We start from the raw sequence: 27,312 nt of genomic DNA, 5'->3' as shown, positions 1-27,312 counted from the left end.
CCCCAGTTGTGGCGTTTCTTTCCATTATTTTGTGCCCCAATAGGATTCATTCCTTCACTGTTGACCAGCTGGATCTCTGGGCTCCAGCAAAGGGGCCTGATATAATTTCATTACGAAACAGCATCTGATGTCAGCTGATTCCGTTCACTTCTGACCTGGAGGTGAAGCATTTCAGAAGATCTGGTTTTCTTCCTTCTGCTTCCTCTTGAAATTCCCTGTTTGGATTTGCTCGGCCACTTCCACTCTCCTGGGCTCATAACTCTCGCTGTTGGGGAGGTTCCCTCCCGACTACCTTGGGTGTCAGTTTCTATGAACAAGAAGGGACAAGATTGGGTGACAGCCTACACCTGTGTCATCTTGCATCATCAGAGGAAAGAAGAAGGACATACTTACCAGAGTCCATAAATGCTCAGTAGGACCTTGTCACGTCCATGCGGTGGGTGAGAGCCAAAGTGTACAGTTCTCAGAGCTTGCAGAGACCCCAGACCGGCTTGCGTCTCCCTGTCTCCCTTCCTTTTCTTTTAACGTCTAGAGACTTGTTCTGCCACATCATATGCAATTTACAGCAGACGGGCAGCCTGTCCACCTGTGTGTGCGTAATTGTGCGTACCTGTGTGTGTACACCGGTGTGTGACGGATGGCAGTGGTCGTGGGTATGGCAGAACACTTAAAAGCTGTGGGGAGAGGGTATGCAGATTACAGATACTATAAGGTGACTGCATCGCAAGAAACTGAGGTGACTTTCACAGTGAGAGGGATACACTCAGCTCAGAAGCTGTGAGCTCTCGCTCATCAAAGGCTAGAATGGCCTCTCTGAAACACAGCTGTGTAAACTTCAACAGGCTGGAGTCCAGATGGGAAAAATCCTTACCTCTTCCTCAGCCCCTCAGGATGTGTCTCTGACATTGTGGGCACTGGGTAAATATTTAACAACAGAATGCCTGACGAGGTGTGTAAAAGGACCGCAGATGAAACCGTTTACGTGCAGTGATGCCATACATGAGCTGACAGTGGGATGGCTACCCCAAGCCTCTTAAATGATCTTACGCAAGTGAAGACGACCCCCAGGACCAGGGGGGTGGGGCAGAGAGAGGGTGTGTGTTGAATGGGCAGGTCTGCCTTGGGATGTTTCCAGGAACGTACACCGTGGAAATATAAAATGTTGGGGTATAAAAGAGAGGGTGCATTCAGAGAGCCAGACAAGCCGGTGCCCCTTTGGGTGATGTCGTAGGGAACTTACACAGGTGGGCGGGCCACCTGAGAACAGCCGGCAGTGTGGGAAAGCAAGGAAGATGATTCAGAAAAGGCAGACAGTGAACCCGAGGTGTTGATCACAAAGGCAGAGGAATGGGTCCAACGGCAACAATGTGATTTGAGAAGAAATAACCCAAAGATGGAAAACGGGGCATTCTTTGTGCATACCCAGCGTGGCTGCCACCAGCCACAGGTGCCTCTGGAGCCCTTGAAGGGTGGTGCGTCCCAACTGAGGTGTGTGGTAAGTGTGGAACGCACCAGATCACAAACCCCTAGTGTGGAAAAGGAGAATGTAATATAGCATATTAATATGTTGATATCGATTGCATGTGATATAATTATGTGATTATCATGGGGATATATTCAGTTTTAAAACACATTAAATTAATTGCACTTGCTTATTTTTACTTTTTTTTAATTGGAGTATAGATGACTTACAATGTTGTGTTAGTTGCTGCTGTACAGCAAAGTGAATCAGTTATACATATACATATAGCCACTGTTTTTTAGATTCTTTTCCCATAAAGGTCATTACAGAGTATTGAGTAGAGCTCCCTGTGCTATCCAGTAGGTCCTTGTTAGTTATCTATTTTCTATATAATAGTGTGTTTATGTCAATCTCAGTCTCCTCATTTATCCCACCCCTCCTTTCCCGCTTGGTAACCATAAGTTTGCTTTCTACATTTGTGACTCTACTTCTGTTTTGTAAATAAGTTCATTTGTACCATATTTTTTAGATTCCACATACAAGCAATATCATATTTTACTTTTTTTGAACTAAAAATATTACTTCAAAAGTAGAAATTTGTAAATTGTATGTGTAGCTCACGTTATATTTCTCTTTGCTAGCCCTACTCTAGATGCTCTTGCAGCAAAGTTTAGGGAGATGGGAAGAGGAAGGGTGGAGAGAGAATGTCATGGGAGTAGCAGTCGTGCTGGGCTTGGCGTGAGCTTCCTGCTGTGGGCCGTTGGGCAAGTTACCTCACCTTGGTGAGCCTCAGTTTGTGCACCTGTAACACGGTGCTTGCTGACGATGTCAGTTTCATGGCGTTGCTGTTACACCTGAGTAGGAAACCATGCAGAGCCTCTCACAGGACACCGTGCATAAAGCACGGGGTCCTCAAATAGCAGTTCCTTTCCTCCCAGAGTAACACATCAGAGCATCCAGAGGCAGCGAGGCGGAGCTGAGATAAAGGTTAGCAAACTCTGAACGTGTCTCGACTTTCTCCATGTCCTGGTTTTGCAGCGGTCTGGGCAAGTGAAGAGAGGAAAGTCCATTGGAGAAACCAAACGGAGGTGAGAAAGGACTTCCGCCAGCCCACGATGACAAAGCCAGTCTACCTTGTTTGGAAGGCGATGGCAACACAGAAAGGGTCCTGAGAGTCAGCGGGAGAGCTCAGGAGGGCCCTGTCCAGTATTGCTAAAGGCTGCTCTCTCATGTACTTGGATTAAGCAGATACTTTTGCTTCTGTTAGGTAAAGCAGTGTGGTTTTCTAGTTCTGTGCAATTTTGGAAAATGCTTTGAGTTAGACAGAGCCTTGGCAAACTCTAGCATTAATAAACGCCCCAAACAGCTGTTAGCATCCCCAAAAAAGACAGCAAAACCTGTGCTTATTGTTCAGCTCAAAGACTCACTAGGAGGAGAGGAACCCATGTACTTGCTGCTAATAAATAAGAGATGTCACCTCTCAGAGAATGTCCCGCGATCCTGGTGGGGCTCGGCGGCAGCAAAGGTGAATTCTTTCGGAGGCCCCTGGTGGTGATTGGACACTTCCTAACTAAAGGAAACTGAAGCCAAAGAACACTGATGGATGAGAAATCCATCGTCCAATTCCGACCTGTCAGATTCACTGTTTAAGAATGGTCAATATGTCTTCTTTCATTAGTCTCAAGGAGGGGAAAGGAAAATAGATGCCTGGCTAACTTAGGACAGCAGATAATCACCAAATTACTCCAGGTGGTGTCCCGAAAACCACTGGTCTGGAGAGAGTTCACGAGACCTGCTTCTCATGCAGTGGCACCCATGACTTGGTCCATCCCCCCAGGAACATCCAGGCCCTCTTCAATGGAACTCAGTTTCTTATTTATAAAATGAAGATCATCAGCGCATCAAAGGACCTCCTCAAACCAGTTCTCTTATCTTATGGGGAAAGGAAGGCCCCAAAAGTCATTCTGTAAATGACTGGAGGGCATTGTGAATTGCCCTGAGCTTTCAGGGACCCCTCTCCTTGGTGGCAAATACACCACACCGATGGTTTCATCAACCCAAGCCGAGGAAATGCCGACCACCTGAAAGATGCACAAAAAGACATACCACAGGCATTGAAAATGGCCCACTGCTCATATTCTTCACTGTGCGCCTTAGGCATAAAGAAAATTCCAGGGCTTCCCTGGTGGCGCAGTGGTTGAGAGTCCGCCTGCCGATGCAGGGGACGTGGGTTCGTGCCCCCATCTGGGAAGATCCCACATGCCGCGGAGCGGCTGGGCCCGTGAGCCATGGCCGCTGAGCCTGCGCGTCTGCAGCCTGTGCTCCGCGACGGGAGAGGCCACAACAGTGAGAGGCCCGCGTATTGCAAAAAAAAAAAAAAAAAAAGAAAAAGAAAATTCCAAAATACAACTGGTTTCTAACTAGCAGTATGTTCTCGTGGGGAAATTGGTCTCGGTGTTAATAGTCAGTTTGTCTTATTAAATTGTCCTCTTCCCTGCCCCATCACCCAAATGGGCAGAGAATTCCAAGTCAGCTGAATAATTTCACCATTGAGTAAAGCCACTTAATAAGCGTGGGCTTTCTTCTGGCAAACCCTAACTAATCTTGTCACATTGAGAAGGAGGCAGTGTTTTTAGCCAGAGTGTAAAAATGTTGCTTTGGTAGCCAATGTGTTGAAAGGAAGGAAGAAAGGGAGGCAGGGAGGAAAGACAGTTTCAGCTTGGCAGCTCCGACAACTCAGATGTAACTCACTTCTCCCACAGGTCTGTGACACCTGGTTGGGACGCTTTTCCCCAAGACTCCCAAGTGGTTAGGTTCATACCATTCTTCCTCTGTGTTGCATTTTCTCTCTTAAGGCACAGACAGGCCTGTGCTACATCCTTACTGACCTCAAAACCCAAAATTATAGAGAAGGAGTCCAATTAGAAAACACTCCATGTGAATATTCGCCACACTTCTCCAAACCCAGTTTTTAAAAGTCTTCCCTTCCCTCCCAGTGGCCTGAGATGTAGGGCCTTCTCCACCATCTGATTGGTTTTTTGGCCTCTGCCACGTGCTGCCAATGCGATGCGCAGGCCTCTGGGCTTGTCCAGAGCCCTGGCCCTTTGGGGTCTGCAGGCAGCACGCTCTTCTTTGGCACAGCATCCTCATGGGGCTCGGGTCCTCGGATGATTCCTAAGTCTGCAGCTCACACACTCGTGAGGGCAAACTGTGGTTCTTTTCTCCCTACGTCGTCTTTGCTCTCCTGGGATGGTGACAACATGACTTTTCTATGGCTTTTATCAGCCAGATAAAGGGGACTCTTCCACCTCCAAACACTCGTGAGATCCTCTTTCCCAGTCACCAATATACTGAGTCCTGCCCCCTTCGCCAGCCACATCTGTCCCATGGTGTGCTGGCAGTGGCTCCACCTGGCTCACAAGAGCCAACCATGCATGTCTGTCTTTTTTTTTTTTTTTTGCCATGTGGGATCTTAGTTCCCTGACCAGGGATCAAACCTGTGCCCCCTGCAGTAGAAGCACAGAGTCCTAACCACTGGACCACCAGGGAATTCCCCCATGCACATCTTTTCCCGACTTCACCATCATGGAGGTGGCCTAACATTGGCCATGGGGATGACATTTATACCATGGAAATCGGCAAATGCTGCATATCAGGACTTCCCCTGCACCCAGAGTGTCGGTTACTAAACATCTACCAGCTCATCATTGTGTCCATGTATTAGCATCACCAGCTCAAACTCAACAGCCATCCCCAAAACCACCTGCCCACTTCTATTTTTCTTAAAGATGGGTTTCTTCCCAAAAAGAGTTAGACCTAAATTGAATGTTTCAAAATATAATCCTATTGTTGTAAAAGTTTAACAGTTCTTAGCAGTAACATCCCCCCTTTTTGGACGAAGGCATAAGCAGAATAAATGTGTCTGTATATGTATGTATGCATGTACATATGTATTTACACGTGTATATAAAACAGGGAAAAACAGGTCGTGCTTGATTAAAGCATAACATAAGGTAGCAGATGGGTCGGGGGAGACATGAAGATGGAGCTTCCCGTGTTTACCATGTCCTCATTTCAGTTTCCTCAAAGAAACAACAGACTCTCTGGGTCACATTTTGAGAAATGTGGAACTGCTTATTTTTTGGATCACCTTTATTGAGGTATAATTTGCATACTAAAAATCACCATTTTTAAAACTTTTTATTTAAAAATAACTTTAGACTTACAGAAAAAGCTGCAAACATAGCACAGAGAATTCCCACATACGTTTCTAGCTTTCCCTAATGGTAACATCTCCTATAACCAGAATACAGTTATCAAAACCAGGAAACTAATACTTGTATGGTACTATTAACTAAATACAGAACTTATTCAAATTTTACCAGCTTTTCGTTTTCTAGTCCAACCCAGGACCCCACACTGCATTTAGCTGTATGTCTCTTTAGTTGCTTTCAATCCATGACACATCCTTAGTCTTACTTCATGACCTAATTTTGAAGAGTCCTAATTTTGAAGAGTCCAGGCCAGTTTGAGTTTGTGTCCTGTTTTCTCATGATTTGGTTGAGGTTATACCTGTTCAGATGAAATACCCCTGTGACCTGGTGCTCTTTTCAGCATGTCCCGTGGTGGGGGGGTGGGGATGACATTGGTATGTTTTATTACTGGTGATGTAACCTTCATCACTTAATGCTTTTGAGATCCATGCATGTAGTCGTGTGTATGGGTTGTATACAGAGGGAGTTTATCCCATGTTATTGCCAGGTAGAAGCCCATTGTACAGATGTACCACCATTTTTATCCAACCACATCTGGGTTGTTTTCCAGATTAGGGTTCTTATGAAGAAAGCTGCTATGAACATCCACGTACAAGAGTTAGTGTCTACAGATGGTCTCATTTCTCTTGGGTAAATATCTGGGTGTGGTATGTAAGTGTATGTTCATCTTTTAACATTTTTCCGACATGCGTGTACCTTTTTGTATTCCCACCAGCGATGTATGAGAGTTCCTGTAGCTCTGCCTTCCCACCAACACTCGATACTGTTGGTCTTTTAAATTTCAACCATTCTAGTGAGTGTGTAGGGTATCTCATTGTGGTATTTACTTGAATTTCCCTAATGACTATTAATGTTGAGCATCTCTTTTTTTTAACTTTATGAAATTAAAGAGTCGTTTTTTTAATAAATTTATTTTATTTATTTTTTGGCTGCATTAGATCTTTGTTGCTGTGCACGGGCTTTCTCTAGTTGTGGCAAGCAGGGGCTACTCTTAGTTGCAGTGCGCGGGGCTTCTCATTGCGGTGGCTTCTCTTGTCGTGGAGCACGGGCTTTAGGCGCATGGGCTTCAGTAGTTGTGACGGGGGGATCAGTAGTTGTAGCTCACGGACTCTAGAGCACAGGCTCAGTAGTTGTGGCACATGGGCTTAGTTGCTCTGTGGCATGTGGGATCTTCCTGGACCAGGGCTCGAACTCATGTACCCTGCATTGGCAGGCAGATTCTTAACCACTGCGCCACCAGGGAAGTCCTGTTGAGCATCTTTTAATGAGCTTATTTCTCATTCATTTATGTTCTTTAAGTGTCTGCTCGAATATTTTGCATGTTTTTAACTATGTTGTTTGTCTCCTTATTTTTGAGTTCTAAGTGTTCTTTATATATGTTGAATACAAGTACTTTATAAATATATATTTTGCAACTTTTTTCCCAGTCTGTGGCCTTCCTTTTCATTTTCTTAACAGTGTCTTTGGAGAGCAAAGTTTTGTTGTTTCTTTAAAATTTTATTTTGATGTGGCCCATTTTATTGATATTTTTCTTTCCTGGTTTTCCTTAAAAGTTTAGTGTTCTATCTAATAAATTTTTGTGTAACCCAGGGTCCCAAAGTTTTCTTCTATATTTCCGTCTCGAATGAGTTTCAAGTGGCAGTAGCTTCTGGTGTTTTTTTTTTTCTTTCAGTTTCTCTGCCTACTTCCTTAACTCTTAATTTAGAAGCCAATCCTCCTCCAATAGTTGAGTGCATGAAGAATCATTAATTTGGCCAGTGAAGGAGTGCTTGTAATAATCATGGCAAATTTGATTCTTTTTTTCCATAAATGCTCATGGGTTGGTTCAGTGGGGCACCTACTACTCACGCTCTTAGTTTGGATGCTTCCAAAACAAATCCGGAGGCAAGGACTAGGCTGAAGACTGTGGTGGACTGGTAGACATTTAACAATTGGCTCTCCTGAGGAAAAAAAGCTGTGATTTGTAGCATTTGCTCATTTCCATGGTGTAAATACCTACACCATGACCAATTTTAAGCTACCAATACATCAATGAACTTACAACACTGCTGAAAGTTTAATAACTGGCCCTTGTGAGCTGACACGAGCCTGCTCCAGCACACCGCCAGCTGCAGGAAGTTTATTTGAGGTGAAGCCCTGGAAGCAGAAGCCAGGGAGTGGAGGGGGGAGACAAGACAGGGAAAGGAGGGGGGCCAGCCAAGGGGGTATGAAAGAGCTGGTTAACACGGTGAGCAGCTGGGCTTAATCCCACTGTGGATCTTGAGGGAACGGTGTAGACCCGACTCAGAATTGTTCAGTTGGGGCTGAGCAGGCTGTGAGTGGGGGTGGTGACCCCGACTCCTGTCTCTGTCTTGTTGATGGTTGTGCCGTTGGTATCCTGGGCACCTTCAGGCAGCTCTGCCCATGGGCTGAGGAAAGCTCTCTAGCACTGGAGGTGGCCTCAGGCAGAAACGCATGGAGCCACTGGCCCCAGGTGAGGTAGGAAGCTATCCTGGGTAGGAAGCTGCCAGGGTGTCTTAAGTTTTCCAAGGGGCATCAACAGCATCTGCTCCACGTACCACACGCTTCTTTACACACTGGATTACCACTAGTAAACAACCCCCTCGGTCCCTCTAGGTCCACAGTCAAAGGCACCTTGTTTGGTGCAAACTGGCTGATAAAATACAATGGAGAAGAGGTGCTTTCTGCGTCCATTAGGTATTGCTTTCTCTATCAGCTCCTATCAGTGGATTCGAAGTCCCCACCTGAGCAGACCCAGGGACACTGGCATTCCCTACAGGAGCCATGACGTTTATTTTTCTTCCTTTCAATTAGTAGATTTTGTTTTCTTCAAAGAAAGGGCAAGGGAAAATTACTTCTTTGTCGGTTCTTAAAAAGACAGGTAATGGGGGCTTCCCTGGTGGTGCAGTGGTTGCGAGTCCGCCTGCTGATGCAGGGGACACGGGTTCGTGCCCCGGTCCGGGAAGATCCCACATGCCGTGGAGCGGCTGGGCCCGTGAGCCATGGCCGCTGAGCCTGCGTGTCCGGAGCCTGTGCTCCGCAACAGGAGAGGCCACAACAGTGAGAGGCCTGCGTACCGCAAAAAAAAAAAAAAAAAAGACAGGTAATGGAAGTATGAGGAATAGAATCCAATCAAATAATTCCCTCATCCAGGCCACTTAATAACTGGAATTATATATGGGGTGGGTGTGGGGTGTTTTACCAACCAGAACACAAGTCATATTCAAATATTTTCTTATGTCCAAAATGCTTCACTTGTGGTAAGATCTTGAGCTTGGGAAAGCCGTCTGCATTCCTGAGGCTGTCCCACTGACCTTGCCTTGTTGGCTGTCTGACCTAACGTTTCTGTGGTTTTCTCTGTAGATCAGAGACAATCTTTTTTTTTTTTTTTTTTTCAGTATGCGGGCCTCTCACTGTTGTGGCCTCTCCCGTCGCAGAGCACAGGTTCCGGACGCGCAGGCTCAGCGGCCATGGCTCACGGGCCCAGCCGCTCCGCGGCATGTGGGATCTTCCCAGACCGGGGCACGAACCCGCGTCCCCTGAATCGGCAGGCGGACTCTCAACCACTGCGCCACCAGGGAAGCCCGAGACAATCTTATCATGACAAACAATAAGATATTTTCTTAAATGCAAAAGTCCCGTCTTTCTTAGGACAAGAGGAAGTTGTTTGTGGCTCTGTCTTCTCTGCCGGGGAAACTTCCCACAGACGGGGAACAGATGGGCCTAGATTTCGACACCATCTGCTTTTCAGCTGTAATTAACATCGGATCCAGGGGTGGGTTGGATTTTACCACTGCGTTGGCCATCCCCGTTGACCACTGGGGAATCCTAAATCACGTGTTTGTTGGAATATGAAACTTGGGTTGCATTTCCGTGGATAGGCAGCAGCTCTTAGGAGAGGAGGAAGGAAAAGGAAACCCTTCCTGAGTGCCTGCTTCCATTTAAGTGGCCCCCAGATACAGTTGAAGAGAGGAAGATGCCTGCTCATCTTGCCTTGTGTCTGTGTAAAGAACAAAGTGTGAATGATTTCCTGAGTCCATTTCAGTTCAGTTGGTTCCACTTTTCTTACAAGTTAATTGAAATAATCATGACCCTGGCAACAGTAATATTATCCAGCATTTATTGAAGGCTTGCAACATTCCAGTTAGGATGCTGAGAATTTTGCATGCATTATCTAGTTTCAGAACCACCATATGAGGTAGGTAATGTTATCTTTCCCATTAAAGACAAGGAAAACTGAAACCTTAATGAAATTGAAATACTCACCTTGGGTCACACAGCTGAGATGTGGACCAGGCTATCTGATTCCTGCTTCATAACCACAGTTCATCCCAGCCTCCACCAACTTCTTTACACGGAGGGAGAGCAGGAGCACCCCGGCCAGCAGCTTTCTTCCATTCCTGCTTTGTAGGTTCCAGGAGAGAATGCAAAAACTCAAAGCTGCCACTGTTCTCCAGTCCCTTTATAGCCTCAGGGGAATTTCTCTCTCTTGTACTTCAGCGTGCTTTACCCCCATGCCTTGGGTTTTTAGTTGCACGTCTGCATCTTGCTTTTTCTGAGCCCTGGGGGAGGTGAGTGAAAACATGATTAAATTTTACCTCTCTGCCTTGAAGCCCCAGCTCCTAACGTTCGTGTCAGCATCTACAGACTGCAGCAAAAGTCGGTCTCATTATCAGTGGTATTGTTCCTCCAGCAATGGGGAGGACTTTTAGCAGAACATCTGAGAGCATCTCTGTTTTGAGCCCTGATGCTTTCTTGTTTTTTTGTTTGTTTGTTTGTTTGTTTGCGGTGAGCAGGCCTCTCACTGTTGTGGCCTCTCCCGTTGCGGAGCACAGGCTCCGGACGCGCAGGCTCAGCACCATGGCTCACGGGCCCAGCCGCTCCACGGCATGTGGGATCTTCCTGGACCGGGGCACAAACCTGTGTCCCCTGCATCTCAACCACTGCGCCACCAGGGAAGCCCAAGCCCTGATGCTTTCTAAGGGCACAGCACATGAATAGAACACAAGAAGGACACCCAAGACCAGCAGTCATTCATGCTGTTGTCCAGGTACAAAGGATTCCTTGAAATACCCTGAACGTCAGCCCAGGGGAAGGACCCTCTGTGCCCAGCTAAGCTAATTGCCTGGCAAGAGAGGTTTTGAACCTCCTAGATACAAGTCCATAATAATCACCTGGGAGTGATTTTAGTGGATTGTCAATGAAGTGTGAAACTGAAGTAGTGTAATATGAAGCTTTGGTCCGGCTTCGTTAACTGTACTAGATCTTAAGTGATAAAACGAAGTTCAGAGTTTAAGCTCCACTTAGACACACAGCCCCAGACTGGACCCCTACCCACAGCCATCCAGCCAGTTGGCGCTTTATACCAATCACAAGCAGGATGACCCAGGGTCACCCTCCACCACTAATGGGAAATCTCCTTCCACTCCCGGAGCACGTGATCCTGGGTCAGTTCTGATAAGAGGACACAGTAAAGACACGCAGTTAAGGAAGTGGTTCCAACTTGGCACATCACCATGGCTTTCAACTGGGTGCCCAAAGCTAGACTGTGGGGTGGCCATCTGAGCACCTTCTCAAGTCACTGACCTACCAAGAGCACTAAAACAAGAAAGATGGTGCCGCTTAACTCAGGTTCCCGCACAACGCAATTGCAGACAAATAAGTTGATTCCCTCCACCTGAAGCAAACAGCCACCTATAATAGAAATAAAACAGATCTTCCTGCTTTTTGCTACTGCCAGCCTATTTCTATCACATGTACTTTGTAAGCACTCACATCATCCCACCAACTGAAATTTTATTTTTTTTTAATTTTAGTGAAGTGTAGTTGATTTACAATGTTGTGTTAATTTGCTGTACAGCAAAGTGATTCAGTTATACATATATATTGATGTATTCTTTTTTTAATATTCTTTTCTATTATGGTTTATCCCAGGATATTGAATATAGTTCCCTGTGCTATGCAGTAGGACCTTGTTGTTTATCCATCCTATATATAATACTTCGTATCTGCTAATCCAAAACTCCCAATCCATCCCTGCCCCACCACAGTTCTTCCTTGGCAACCACAAGTCTTTTCTTTACATCTGTGAGTTGTTTCTGTTTCATAGATAAGTTCATTTGTGTCATATTTTAGATTCCACATATAAATGGTATCATAAGGTATTTGTCTTCCTCTGTCTGACTTACCTTCTCTTAGTATGATCATCTCTAGGTCCAACCATATTTGCTGCAAATGGCATTATTTCGTTCTCTTTTATGTCTGAGTAGTATTCCATTGTCTATATGTACCATATCTTCTTTATCCATTCATCTGTCAATGGACATTTAGGCTATTTCCATGTCTTGGCTGTTGTAAATAGTGTCACCAGCTGAAATTTTAAAGTTGAACAATGCATAATGTGTTTTACTACCTAAATATTAGATATTAAAACTTTGAATTTACCAACAAGAAGTTGCCTACTTAAGAGTAATCCTTTTGCAAAAGAAACTTGAAAGAGGATAGCAATTACAGAAAAAATGGAAGATTTTGTAGAATATTTTTCAGAATATTGACTATGCCTGAACCAGTGGAAATGCATTAGTAAGAGGCTTGATTTCTATACACATTTTTTTATTAATAGAAGATGAGTTTCTCCTCCCCTCTCCACTAAATAAATGTTGAGTAAATATTTAAAGAGCATGGGTCTGAAGAGGCGCCAGATGATAAGCCCGCCTGAAGCACCCGTGTCTCGGGCCAACTCTGTTTTTGGAAGTCCTGGTTGCCTGCCCAGGATTTGCCTGCCATCCACTGTTTGATGTTATCTGACAACTGTGGTGCCCACCAGTTCCCAAGACTGTGTTTGGACAGAGAATAACAAAAAAATGACAGAAGGGCAAGAATGCAAATATCTTGATAACTTTAACCAGCCTGGTGTGTTTCAAAGGCTCCACATTGCACAATAAGCTTAGCTCTGACTCTGGCATGGAAATTCCTGCTGTATTGTGGTTTGCCTCGGAAGGGCTCGGCTCGGGTTACTAATAAAAACTTTAAGGCAAGAAGCAGGTTTCTCACCAACCTTGAAGTGAAGTGTTCCAGCAGCTTACAGATAGTTGAGTCAATGTTGGAATTTCAGAGCCCTCCAGAGAAGTTAAATTCTCTATTTTTTACAATATATCCTCAAGGTAGAGGTCATTATCATTTTCTCAACGAGCCTGAAGAAGAAGAGGCCAGTGCTGGCAAACAAACCTACGGTTAGCCCATGTCACATGGGGTTTTCAGAACTCTCAGAGTATGTCACAAGGGTTTAGTGGCGATGGAAGAGGGGGGAGTTTCATGGAGAAGTAGGAGAGGCAGAAAGGGAAGAAATAACTCAAGGAAGCATGAGAGGTCTTGAGAAATCTTCAATCCAGTAAGCATCCTGAGCATTCAGACCACATCTCTTCTCTTGCTGCTGAAAGCATTTTGGGTTCAAACCATGACTGGCTTGGGTTGGAGTCATACAAACGGGGTTGAAGTCCACTTTCTGTTTTGTATTGGTGCTGTGACCTTGGGCATATGTTCTCTCTGCCTCAATTTCCTGTCTGAAAAGTGGGGATAACAACAGTACCTACCTCATGGGCTAGTTGAGAAGATTAAGTTTTAAAGCAGTTCTATGCTTAGTCATATGGTCAGTATGCTCTGTGGTCATGTGCGCAATGGTCAATATTCAAAAACTGTTAGCTGTCATCATCATCAGCATCATTATCTTTCTCATCATCACCACTATCATTATCATTGTCCTCATCATCATTACATCACAATCACTATCATCATCATCCTCCCCATCACCATCACCGTCATCATCATCATCACCATCCTCACCACCACCACCATCATCATCATCACCGTCATCATCATCATCACCATCCCCTCCATCACCGTCATCATCACCATCCTTACCACCAGCACCACCACCACCAGCACCGTCATCATCATCATCACCATCCACCCCGTCACCATCACCATCATCATCACCATCCTCACCACCACCACCACCACCACCATCATCACCATCACCATATCATCATCCTCACCATCACGATCATCATCATTACCAGCATAATCATCACCATCACCATCTTCATCATTGTCCCCATCGTCATCCCATCACCATCGCTGTCATCACCATCAACATCATCACCATAACAACCACCATCACACCATCAAAAACACCTTCATCATCACCATCGTCATAAGGTTTTTCCAGTAGAGTCAACGGTGATTCCTGATCATCACAGATAGTCTGCACCTGTGCATCCAAATATCTCAGCCTAGAGTACAGGAGCCTCTCCAAACTGACCTTTGCCTATTTCTGCAGCCTCATCGGTCTCTGCTTCCTCACTCACAATCTGCACTCCAGCCATAGTAAATAATCTGTAGTCAGCACAAACCATGTTAATTTATGACACCATGTTTTATTCATCCTGTTCCCTTGCCTAGTCAATTCTGTCCTGGTTTCTTTGCTTGTCTAACTCATGTTCATCTTCTCAGACGTGATATAAGCATCAACTCGTCCAGGTAGTCTTACCACACCCTTTCCCTCACTCTCTGAAAACTAGGTTCAATACCCTTCCTTTAAGCTCACAGAGAATCCAGTGAAGAGCTCTGTGTTTAGCTTTAATACCAAATACTGTGCTTAGGGACTTCCCTGGTGGCTCAGTGGTTAAGAATTCGCTTGCCAATGCAGGGGACATGGGTTTGATGCCTGGTCCCGGAAGATCCCACATGCCGCAGAGCAACTAAGCCTGTGCGCCACAACTACTGATCTTGTGCTCTAGAGCCTGAGAGCCACAGCTACTGAGCCTACGCGCCAGAACTACTGAAGCCCACATGCCTAGAGCCTGTGCTCCACAACAAAAGAAGCCATCGCAATGAAAAGCCCACACACTGCAACGAAGAGTACCCCCCGCTCGCTGCAAATAGAGAAAGCCCATGCACAGCAACAAAGACCAAACGCAGCCAAAAAAAATTCAATGAATAATAATAATAAAATAAATTTATTTTAAAAATGCTGTGCTTACATATTTAGCAGACACGTTGGTGTTCCATTTTCCTGAGCAAAGATTTGGGCAGTTGGACCCGACCTGAGGTCACAGTGCTGACAGTTGACAGGTTTCGTGTGGTTGGCTGAGTGCTTTACAATCGTTGAATTCAACCATTCATTCAGGAAGTATTTATTGAGCACATACTATGTGCTAGCCCTGTTCTGGGCACTAGGAATACATCAGAGGATGAGACAGACAAAGACCCCTGTCCTTGTGGAGCTCACATTCTAAGGAAGGAGACATACAATAAAATAAGCATCATAATACGAATTATCTGGTGCGCTAGAAGATAATCTGGGTAATGGAAAACAAGAGGAGGTGGAGCAGGGTCAGAAGCAGGAGTGGGGGGTGCAAGAGAGGCACATTGAAGGGTCAGTGGGTTCCACAAGGGTGAGGATTGAACAAAGGCTGAAGGAAACGAGGGACGGAGCCACGTGGACGGCTGTGGAGAGAGTGGGGCAGGCGGAGAGAACAGCCGGTGCAAGGGCCCGGAGGCAGAGCCAGCCGAGCTCGTTCAGGGAACAGCCAGGAGACCTGTGTGCCTGGAGCAGAATCAGCAAAGGGAGAGTAGGGGCAGCAGAGCGTCTGTACTCATTACTCAACATCCAGAGATGTTACCTGAGTCCAGATGTGCAGCTTCTCTCTTGGCAGATCAGAAGCTCTGGCCATACTAAGCGCATATTCTCATGCAACGTTGGTCAGGGCAGAGCACAGCCTGCCCACCTGAGATGGACGTCCACTGTCCAGTGAGCCACAGACCCTGCCCCATCCACGTGTCTCATCTCCACACCCTGCGGGCCCCTGTGGGCAGCTGAGGCCGTGGCGCTGGGCAGTAGCCTCTGGCAAGGATGCCCAAACCTGCCACCAACTCCCTGCCCTCAGCCCTGCCTTGACTGTCCGCCTTTCCCTCTGCCCTGATCTGTGCCTGTTCCGTGTAAGCCCAGTGAAGACTTCTGCTAGGCAATACTCTGAAAAGGAAGGAAGCCCACATAGATGAAAGGGAGTTTCATTCCTGATTCTGCAAAGGAGACTCTTCCTTTGGAAAGATTGAATGGACTTCTCGAAATGTGTGCACAGGCTTGTGGGGAGGGTTGCCGGGGGACACGGGACACGTTGCTCTTGCTCTCTCATACTTTTCTCCTGTCCTGACAGCAGGGCTTCAGGGGGATTTTATTTCCTTTTTCAAAAATGAACTTATTAACCAAACCCAAAACTGTATCTTGATCATACCCTCACACCCAGTAGGATGGCTACTATGAAAAAAAAAATAATAATAAAATAACAAGTGTTGGTGAAGACGTGGAGAAATTGGAATCCTGTACACGGTTGGTGGGGATGTAAAATGGTGCAGCCACTATGGAAAATAGTATGGCAGTTCCTCAAAAAATAGAACATAGAACCACCACATGATCCAGCAATTCCACTTCTGAGTGTCTACCCCCAAAGCATGGCAAGCAGGGACTCAAACAAATATTTGTACACCATGTTCTTAGCATCGTTATTCACAACAGCCACAAAGGCGGAAGCCACCCAAATGTCCAGTGACAGATGAATAGATAAACAGAATGTGTGTATCCGTACAAGGGGATATTACTCAGCCTTGTAAAGATAGGACATTCTGACACCTGCTACAACATGTATGAATCTTGAAGACATTATGCTGAGTGAAATAAGCCAGTCACAAAGGGACAAATACTGTAAGATTCCCCTTATAAGAGGTCCCTAGAGTATTCACATTCATGGAAACACTAGGGATACTTTCTATGAAAGTAGAAAGGTGGTTGCCAGGGGCTGGGTTGAGGAGAAATGGGGAGTTAGTGTTTAATGGAGACAGTTTCAGTTTGGGATGATGAAAAAGATCTGAAGAGGGTGGTGGTGATGGTGGGACAGCAATGTGCACGCAATTAATGCCACTGAACTCTACACTTTAAAATGGTTAAAATGGTAAAGATTGTGTTGTGCATGCTTACCACAATAAAAAACTTAAAATGAAATTTTTAAAAATCAAAAGACAATATTGAGGGCTTCCCTGGTGGCGCAGTGGTTGAGAGTCCGCCTGCCGATGCAGGGGACACGGGTTCGTGCCCCGGCCCGGGAAGATCCCACATGCCGTGGAGCGGCTGGGCCCGTGAGCCATGGCCGCTGAGCCTGCGCATCTGGAGCCTGTGCTCCACAACGGGAGAGGCCACAACAGTGAGAGGCCCACGTACCGCCAAAAAAAAAAAAAAAAAAAAAAAAAAAATATATATATATATATATATATATATATAGAGAGAGAGAGAGAGAGAGAGAGAGATAGGTATCTCTTTATAATATATATCTATACATATCTGTATCTTTGTATCTGTATCTATATCTATCTATATGTATATAGACAGAGAGAGAGAGAAGCATGTACTTAGAGAGCTGAGTCACTGGGTTCACATCTTGCCTCTGCCACCTAGTAGCTGCGTGACCTGAGCCAAGTTAATGAACTTGGTCCCCTCTGCAAGGAGGCGGGATTAACCCAGTGCCCTGTCCTGCAGCCATTGTTGTGAGAGTCATTGGAGCATGTGTGTGCCCGGCCCCCAGGGAGCCCCTGTAAGGCTCACGTGGACATCAGCCCAGCTACAGAAACCTGTCCCCAGACCCTGCCTTTAGTGGATATTGAGGGGAAATGGCAGTGATCACCCCCACTCCCTTGAGAAACTGACAACCAAGCGAAATAAATGAGGTCCTCAGGGACTCTGGAGCCACTCTCAGAGTGGACCCTGTGCGAGAGGGATCTGGGGAAAAAAGGAAAAGGACATTTCTCCAGAGTAGGCAGATCTCTTCCCAAGGCTCCAAGACAGCGACCCCAGTTGTGCTGACCTCCGAGAACACCATCAGCCACGGGCTTCATCTGGGCATCGTGAGAGGCTTCAAGTAACAGTTACAGGGTTTATGCCAATGAGCAGGAATATTAACATATACTCACTTCCTTTAGCATTTGAGTCCCTGCGGGAGAATCCACTTCAGGTGGAAATGGTTCCAAAGACCTTCGGATGCCAACTACAGAAGGACTGGGGGTGGAACTAAGGGGGAGTGTTCCCATGTTCTGTGGGTCTCAGCTTGGAGAGCGATGCCCTGGCTGGGAATACACTCACCTGGGCTGGACTGCTAATGCCGGCTCCAGTGGACGTTTCCCCAGTCCAGCCTCAGCACTGGCTCTATCACAATTGCAGGACACACCTCAGCAACAATCCACAGGGAAATTTGAAAAGGCAAGGTTTATTACTCACAGATCCTGGGGGGTACACGGCATGTCCGGGGCCACACAGTGAGGTCACGGGGAGGGGGTTGGGAGGAAAAAGTGAGAGAACAGTCTTGAGGTTCTGCCTTTATTGAGGTCAAGGATGGGGTGTCTCGAGTTGCTCTGGGTCGCTCTTTATTGGCGAATTTAAAACATAAGAGCAGGAATTATGGTGCAGGTAGGGAAAATCAAGGTCACTCAAGTGGTCGCTTATCTGGGTCACCCAGGATTTCTGAAAAGGGAACTTCCAGGGTGGGGTCACCTGTCTCCTCATCTAGTTGTGTAGCTGGTGTTGTGTTTACTGAGGTGGATGCCTTTGGAATGGGGGCATCCATTAGGGGATCAAAGCCTAATGTCGGGCACTTACATTACAACCAGAAAAGCTCATGGCCAGGCACTTACACTACTGTCCCCACTAGACTTTGGGAAGACAGTTGTGTCTGAGAGTGGTCCAGCTTGATTTCATACTGCATTTCGTTCCTTCCACAGTCTTCCTTAACCCACTTCCCTCTTGTTTTAATTTGGGCTGTCCTAGAAGCAGACCCTTGGACAAGCATTAGAATTCAGTGGTCAGGGGCTTCCCTGGTGGTCCAGTGGCTAAGACTCCGTGCTCCCAATGCAGGGTACCCAGGTTCAATCTGTGGTCAGGGAACTAGATCCCACATGCTGCAACTAAGAGTTTGCATGCTGCAACTAACACCTGGTGCAGCCAAATAAATATAAAAAAAGAAAAAAGAAAGAAAGAATTCAGCGGTCACGTGGAGTGCAGGAAGTAAGACAGAGAAGGGACAATTGCTAATAAAAGGTGAGCGATGGAGCTTACAACACTATGGGCACCTTAAGCTTAATTCACCTGTGGGAACCCAGGCAGACAGCGTGGAGGGACCCCACCCAGGGGGCGAGGGAGCTGGGACTGATGCACCAACTCCCATCGGTCAAGTCTTCAAGGACATGGAGGCAGATTCTGACCATTGAAAGGCAGTAGAGTTCTCTAAATTAATAACACCTGAATAATATGGCAGCCCCAGGGGGCACCCCTAGCCATCTGCTACCTTCCTCTTCCCTGCAGCCCTCACCCCCAGATCCTCCTGGTCAGAACCCAAGTCTGGCTTGAGGCTGTATTTCTCTCTCTAGTCACCAGGGAAGTGAGCACTTTCAGAACGATGGCCTGGGTGGTAGCAGAGACAGAGAATGGGCATGTGAGTCAGTCCTGCCATAACATCATGGGGCCACTGGACACCAAGCTTGTCAGGGGGGAGAATGATTTTTAAAGAAATAACTTTTTTACCAAGTTTAATCATATGTGGTCACTTGGAGCTATGAAAAAGGCAGAGAAGGAAAGTAGGTAGATTTTTTTGGTTATTATTCTAACCGTATTCCCTGGGAGATTTAGAACAATTTCCACCAAGGCCAGAGTTCTATAGATCTTCCCTGGAAATTGCTTCTCCAGCACCACCTTCACTGAAATTAAAGACAGAGCCACATGAGTGCAGGTGATGTAGTACAGGGAAATTGTCTGTGAAAATCCCTGACTGTAGATGCCACATAAAACGGCAGGGTTAATGTCATGCTGTTGGGATATGTTTGCCCTCACAGTGTGGAAGTCCTTATGTGTATCGACATTTCAGCTAGAGCCTGTTCACCTCCATTAAGCCACAGGCTATGATGATTTCCTGTTACCTTAGGTATTTTTTGGTTTAACCATTGTCACCAAAGTTCTCTAGTTTTATTAGTCCCAATCAACCTTTAAAATTGCCTGATGAGATAGAATTTATCTTTCAAAATCCCAGTTCAGTAACCACTTTCTCTGTGAAGCCTTCTCTGACCTCCTTCTCCTGTGCCCAGCAGAATGAATCTTCTCTGCCCTGTATTGGTTAGGGAGGCACATGGCTGCAAGTACAGAAACCCCAACTAATGGTGACTGAGGCAAATAGGGGATTCATTTTCTCACAGAGTAAGAAGTACAGAGGGAAGTGGTTTCTGGCATTAGATCAGCTGGTGAATGGCGTTCTCAGGGCTCTCTGCTCCCCTTAACATGTTGTGTTTTGTCATGCTTATTGTCTCATGGTCACATAATGGCTGCTGGCATTCCAGACATCACATCCGAGTTCAAGGCAGGAAGAAAGGGTGACTTTAGTTGAATCTGTCCCTTATTCTCATTGCCCAAAATTGTGTCACATGACCATGGCTAGTACCAGGGAGGCTAGAAAAGCTGAATATATTGTCATTCAAAGCAACGAGAAAGTTTGATTTCTTGGAAGTTACTTCTCGTTATTATTGCTTTCACTCTGGCTCTTTTTATCACCCTGGCTGTAGCTGTTACCTGTTGCCACAATAATGCTGTGTAACAAATGGCCTCCAAACCTCAGTGACATACAACAATAAACATTTATTTAGCCCATGGGTGTCTGGGGTTCAGCAGAACTGGGTTGAGCTTGGCCAGGCTCAGCAGGGCTCGCCCGTGTCTGAGGCCGAGCTGCTCGCCAGCTGACCTCTGACAGCCTCAGCTGGGAGAGTGCGGATGACTGGCAGCAGCTGCTGTGCCAGTCATGCTATTCGGCCACTTCCCTTGAGAGCTTCCGAAGGTGACACCAGCTACTCTGTGAGCACCCCCCGCCTTGGAACCCATTCACTCCAGGTGAGTGGGGCCCTCATTCTGTGCAAGCTTGGGACGGGGTAGAGAGGAACGTGTGAAGGATGCAGATGCTACCATTCAAGAGAAGGGAGGCAGATACATGAACCTGAAACAGGGCCCGGGGTCGTGGCAGCACAGGGTCGATGTCAAAGTACAGATGCCCTGTTAGGTTCCTGGAGAAGAGAAGCCCCTGTGGTCTGAGACTTGAGCTGAAGCTCACACAGGTGCCCCTCTCCTCTCCAGACACCGTCACTCATCTTTAGAACATGGCCCACATTGACCTGTCCTGGTTGCTGTAGCTGGGCTGCAGTTTCCACGTGGACCAGTTTCCATGTGGGCGGTCCCAGGGTATTGGGCCAGCTCAGCCATTTTTGAGACTTCCAATCTGTCTTGTGTTTTGTAGTGCACCTTGTAAAAATAATAACATTAAAGAACATCATCTAACAACTCCCCATCTGGAAGTTTATCCGAGAAATGCAAAAGGATATATGTTTAAAGATTTTTATTGCAACACTGGTTGTAGTCCATTCATTTATAAAGGAAAATCGGGATTCACTCAAGATACAGAGGTAGCGAGGGTTTACCCATGTTCATGCTGATCACATTTATACTTGTATGTAAATGGTATATTTATGGATGTAGAGAATGGACTTGAGGACATGGGGAGGGGGAAGGGTAAGCTGGGACGAAGTGAGAGAGTGGTATGGACATACATACACTACCAAATGTAAAATCGATAGCTAGTGGGAAGCAGCTGCATAGCACAGGGAGATCAACTCGGTGCTGTGTGACCACCTAGATGGGTGGGATACGGAGGGTGGGAGGGAGATGCAAGAGGGAGGGGATATGAGAACATATGTATATGTATAGCTGATTCACTTTGTTATAAAGCAGAAACTAACACACCATTGTAAAGCAATTATACTCCAATCAAGATGTTAAAAATAAATAAATAAATAAGGACATCAGTGGCTCCGAAATGGCAGCCCCCAAAAGTGGATGGCTAGGATTCAGAAACCATCCCTCCCTCTGTGCGGTTGGAGAAGACAGCTTATTAGTAGGCGAGCTGAAAACAGAAAGTGGAGATGGGGTAGCAGATCAGAAACGACCTCTGCAGCGGGCGGCAGCCGGGCCCCACGGGAAGGCCTGGAGAGGGTGCTTGGATGAGTTACGATGCTCTCTGAGGTGCCTGGGAGACGGGTCCGTAACGCCCTGCCTCCCATGGGAGTTAGAAGAACTGAGTGAGAGAGTCCTTGGGAAGGGCCGGAGCAGGCCTAAGTTTCTGGCCCCACGAAGAGTGGCAAATATTATTAATAGTGATGGTACTATTATCCTTGTCAATGATGCTATTGTTATATCCTTTGGAAATATAGGACTGGTCAAATTAATCCCCAGATGCCTCATTCTCTAAAATACGTGGACCAGTGGTGTTGACAGGACCATCGATACCACACTGCCAGCAGGCCCTCTGACTCTTCAAGTTTGACTTTGTACATTTGTTTTGTTCCTCGATGCTGTTTTGGTTTTGTGTTTTTATGAGTAGTAGACCTTTTTTAGAGCAGTTTTAGGTTCACAGCATAACTGAACAGAGGATACAGAGTTCCCACATCCCTCCGCCCCCGTCACACACGCAGCACCCCCATCAATATCTTGTTCTGTTTTGTTTGTTCTTCCGGTGGGAACCCGATTTCCAGTGGGTAACATGGTTAGAAGAGAGTTCCTTGTAAGCAAAGTGGCATATGCCGCCCTCAGATGCCAGGAGGTGCTCTGCCGCTGGAAAGGAGCCCCATGGCCTGGCAGGCCCCTGGGTGTCAGAGGAGCTTTGTCACAGGGTATCTGAGGGTTGGCGTCCCCACCTCACGCTGCCTTGTGCACGGCACCAACTTGGCTTTCAACAGCCATCACCCTTGAAAGCACAGAGAGCCTGGCAGATCTATTCATTTCTGGTCCTAATCCAAGTGTTGACATTGCCATGCGTTAGATGGAGCTTCTTGCCTCGAAACAGGATCAATACATGATATTGGAACATGGTTTTGGAGAGAGAGTTTATGGACTTGTAAGCGGCATTGGGGGTTTTAGCCTGTTGAGTATGTCAGCTACGGACAGCTTATTTAGTTCTTGGTTAATCCACAGATGTGTAACTCTATCCCAATTACTGCATTCGGCTGGCCCTTCAAAGATAATGATAAAGCCTGCATAATATGGGATCAGCCAAATCATACGGCAAAAGAGGGTTTGAGTCCATTGCAACTTGGGAATGTATATTCTGACTCACCCACAAAGCTATAAAATATAGCACTAATTTTTTTTTAATTGACATTTCCACTCCCCCCACCCCAAAAAAACACCCCACAGGCAAAAAACTTTGTACAGCTTATGAATAGACCAATCAGTAGAAAGTTATTTTTAAGGCTTCTCGGCATGGCTGGCTTCCCAGGCTCACCAGAGATTAGAAGAGTGTAAGAAAGAGTCCTGACCTCTCAAATCTCCCACCACCTACAAAAATCACATAAGAAACACAAATTCAAGGTGGACAAATCAGAAAATATGGATAGGAATTATAAAGTGCAGATAGAGTTACACCAACCAAGGGAAAAACTATTTTGATTTATGGTCTTACAAACTCTTAAGTGTGTGTACATGTATGCACTCATATACATAGATAATTTAACAAAAAAGAGGTTGTACACAATGTTTTATAGCATTTTTTATTTAACAAGGGATCGTAAATGCCTTTCCTTGTCACTAAATATGAATTTACATAATCCCTGTTAACAGTATTTCCTTGAATGATGAATCATTACTTACATAATGCATCCCCTATGGTATATTTTGTTAGGCTTTGGTAATTTATTATAATCAGCATTTTGGAATGAATATCCCTGTTGCATATGTTCCTGTGCCCTTGTCTGATACTTCCACAGAATCAAGTGTTAAGATGCACTTTAGAATCTTACAATCTGGTTTAAAAGACCAAACACATAGATGTGAAAAAGAGAACCAGTTCATAAAGGGGGAGGAGTGTCTAAATGAATGCAACAGCCAAGAGTCAAAGGCCAGAGAGATCGTCTCATGCTTGAGTTGCTCCAGAAGGCTTCTAGAAGGACAGCTGCAAGTGACAGAAATGCAAATCATCTTAAGTATCAAAGGCACATTATCAGCTCATGAAATTGGAGAGTGCACGTTGGTTTCAGGCTGAGCTGGGCCCAGAGTTCAGATGGTGTCACTGGGCACGTGTGTGTGTGTGTGTGTACACACGTGTGTATCCACCTGTCCTACCGCTTGGTTCGGCTCCTTGCTGGGTGAGCTCACTCTCAGGCAGGCTCTCTAGGGCAGCTGCAGACTCAGGTGGTGCTTTTATCTCCAAGGGGAGAGGTCCCCTTTCCCGGCTTCTCCGTTGACCCCTGCCCGGCCCCTTGAAGACCTCTTGCCCACCCACCACTGCCTGATGGAGAATGGCGTGTTCCGGTGCCCAGCCTGGGCCCTGTGCCCATGCCCTGTGGTGAGGTGGGTGGGGTATGTGATAGAGGCCCTTCCTGCAGAGCAATTAGCCAAAGGAAAAGATGCTGGGAGGTCAAAATACGAGAGAGAAGTGACTCCTGAGGATGCTGGAACTTGAAGGATGAGCAGCCACGCCCATTAGAAGTTTGGGGCTGCAAATAACAGGGAAACTCCAAATCAAGTGGGCCTGTTTGCCGGTATGTTATGCTATGAAGTCCAGAGGCAGGGGGTGGCTCAGGGATCATGTGATCAATGGCTCAGTGACGTCATTACATTGACTCAGGGTCAACTTCATCTCAAGTCAGAGTTCTCTCAATTTGTTGGCCAACGGCAGTCAGGACTCCCAGCTTCCTGGTCCACAGCTGGAGGGTGAGGACCCACTCTCTGTGGCAAGGACTGTAAAGCCTTTCCTGCCATCTGATTGGGCCAGCCAAGGTCACGTGCCCACCCCTGAACCAATAGTCATCCCTGAGGAATACTGCACCCTGATTGGCCCATCGGGGTGATCTACTCCTGGAGGAAAGGGTGGAGCCACCTTCCACATGGGAGCAAAACTGGGGTCCTACTAGGAAGGAGTGGAGGATGGATGCTGAGTGGTCAACCAACAATGGACTGCGAATAAGATCTCATTAATTAGAGAGGAGACAGAGTTGGTTAAGGTAGAGAAGTGATTTGTGGCCCAAAGGTAGAATTCCAAGGAATGCCTTGGTTATGGTTGACCAAGGATATGGAAGCAAGATTGCAGGGGCTGTCCTGCAGGGAACAGGAGTGTGAACAAACTCAGTAGGAAGTATTCATCTGTTTGTTCCTTCATTGCACATAAATTTATTGAGCACCTACTATGCACCAGGCCCTGTGCTGAGTGCTGGGGATCAATGAGATAAAGTTCATACCCTCATGGACTTTTAGAGGGGGAAAGAGAGAACAAACAAATTAATCGAACATAAAATAGGTCAAGAAAGACAAAGCAGAATAAGGCGGGTGAAGAGAAAGGGGAGGGAGGGGAGTCCAAAGCCCCTTGCTTTGACTGACATTAACCCAGGGACCTGAAGGACATGGAGGACGGAGCCAAGTTGATTTGGGGGAACGTGTTCTGGGCAGAGGGAACAGCACGTGTAAAGGCCCTGGGGCAGGCATCCGTGGTGTGTTTGGAGACCTAGGAGGTGGACAAGGTGGGAGGGTGGGAGGTGGCAGGCATTGCACCGACTTTGTACATGGTGTAATGACTCTGACTTTAACCCCTTCTCTCCTCTCTTCCAGGCCATGTACATGTTCTATGCGCTGGCGATTGTGTGTGATGACTTCTTTGTCCCCTCCTTGGAAAAGATCTGTGAGGTATGTGTCTGAGCCCCGGTATTGCTCCAGCCTCCCCCACTGAGGTCCTGGGGAGCCCTCCATGCAGGTGGGGTGGGAAGGCCAGGCACCAGCATGCTTCAGAGCCATGGGCAGTATTAGTGCAAAAACATCTCCAGTCTGCTTAGAATTTCAGTGTGCAGATCCGTTGCTGGGCTTTAACCCTCACGGCCAGTGGTCCCCGCCCCACTGGGCGTCACTCAAGGTACCCTGGGCTCTGCTCCTGCTTTCTTTTTTTTTTTTTTTTTTGGCAGTACGCGGGCCTCTCACTGTTGTGGCCTCTCCCGTTGCGGAGCGCAGGCTCAGCGGCCATGGCTCACGGGCCCAGCTGCTCCACAGCATGTGGGATCTTCCTGGACCGGGGCACGAACCCGTGTCCCCTGCATCGGCAGGCAGACTCTCAACCACTGCGCCACCAGGGAAGCCCCTGCCTTCTTTCTCTTTAAGCCTGGCTCCTCCTTTCTCCCCTCACTTCCTCCATCCTCCTCACTGCCCTTTCCTTCTGCCGCTGCCGCAACCCTCCCTCGTGATTCGATTCGTGGGGTCCTCACAGAGTGAGAAGTCTTCAGCCATACCTCCACTGCCCTTCCTCTCCGTGTATGTGCAGAGACGCTCCAGGCAGAGGCCTGAAAGGCAAGACGATGAAAGAACTGGCCACAGAGACCAGGAAATCAGCCCGGTGAACGCCAGGCTGAACACCAGGTTACACCCCTTTCATGTGAAAACACTTAGCATATCTAGAACTCTTTCATTCTCTTGCTTCTTTCATCTCTTTTTCTGGTTTGAAATGTAGTTTGCTTTATCTGGAAGCTTTCTGTTTTATTTTATTTTTAATTCAGAATCCCATTTGCAGAAGGGGTCTCTTCCCCAGATGCACTTCCTGTCCATCCAGAACGCCTGCTCCTTCACGTAGCCTTCAGCCTGGGCTGACCCTCCCTTTCTTCCCTCCCTTCCCCCCAGTGTCTGATCCACTGGGTCTTGGGGGACAGTGGGGAACAGAAGTAGCATTTCTATTAAGTTTCCAGGTGATATGGAGACTTGGTCTGGAAGACACACTTAGAGAACTGCTGACTGAAGCAGTTTCTTCCACATTCTGAAGTCTGTTAGTTTTGTGTACTTAAAGCAATAAAAGAGAATCATGCCACAGCAACCGTGGAGAGGCCCCAGGAGTGGAGGTGGGAAGTGGGAAGTGGGAAAAGAAAATCAGTGATCTGGTCTCTGAGATGGACACCGGCCAGCATGGAAGCCTTTTGTCCAAAGTGGTTGAACGTGAGAACAGGGTCGCCTGATGGAAAAGAGGAGAAAGCATGGAAGCACCTGTAATCGGGCTCAGCTGTGATCTCTGAAATCCACCATTTGGCAGTTTACTCCTCATGTGAAGCGAACTACTCTCTGTCCCACACGTTTTTTTAATAGCAACGTTAAGACCTCGTGCTGGAAATGTACATACAATTGTCAGAACGGGTTCTCCTCCATTGAGGAGACCCATAGCACCTGTGAGCACAGCCCTTGGGGAGGAATCAGGGTGAAACACAGCGTGGGCCTTGCCGTCGCGGGGCCGTGAGACGCGGGGCAGCTCCAGAGTGAGACTCAGGGGCAGGTGAAGCGCTGGAGCTGGAGACGCAGAGGGAAAAGGAGGTGAGAGAGTGACTGGGCTTTGGGATCGGGGAAGGGCTTGTGCAGGGGCAGGATGGGAGCAGCGGTCTCAGTGGCAACGTCTTACAAGGACGGATATTTAAGCCGAGAAGAGT

General features: G+C 46.9%; 1 protein-coding gene across 1 annotated transcript in view; it reads left to right on the top strand.

Moving 5' to 3' along the window:
* Positions 1–27,312, top strand: part of SLC24A3 (solute carrier family 24 member 3) — a gene marked incomplete at both ends in the record, with an annotated part of 474,110 nt that overhangs the window by 316,209 nt on the left and 130,589 nt on the right. Inside the window, one exon of the mRNA XM_079718743.1 lies at positions 25,469–25,543. Coding sequence (XP_079574869.1) covers positions 25,469–25,543 — 75 coding nt within the window. The remainder of the gene's footprint in view (positions 1–25,468; positions 25,544–27,312) is intronic.

Source organism: Hyperoodon ampullatus (assembly GCF_949752795.1).
Source record: "Hyperoodon ampullatus genome assembly, chromosome: 14".
NCBI classification, from domain to species: domain Eukaryota; kingdom Metazoa; phylum Chordata; class Mammalia; order Artiodactyla; family Ziphiidae; genus Hyperoodon; species Hyperoodon ampullatus.
The sequence above is the reverse complement of the archived record's forward strand: the minus strand, read 5'-3'. Positions and strand labels throughout refer to the sequence as shown.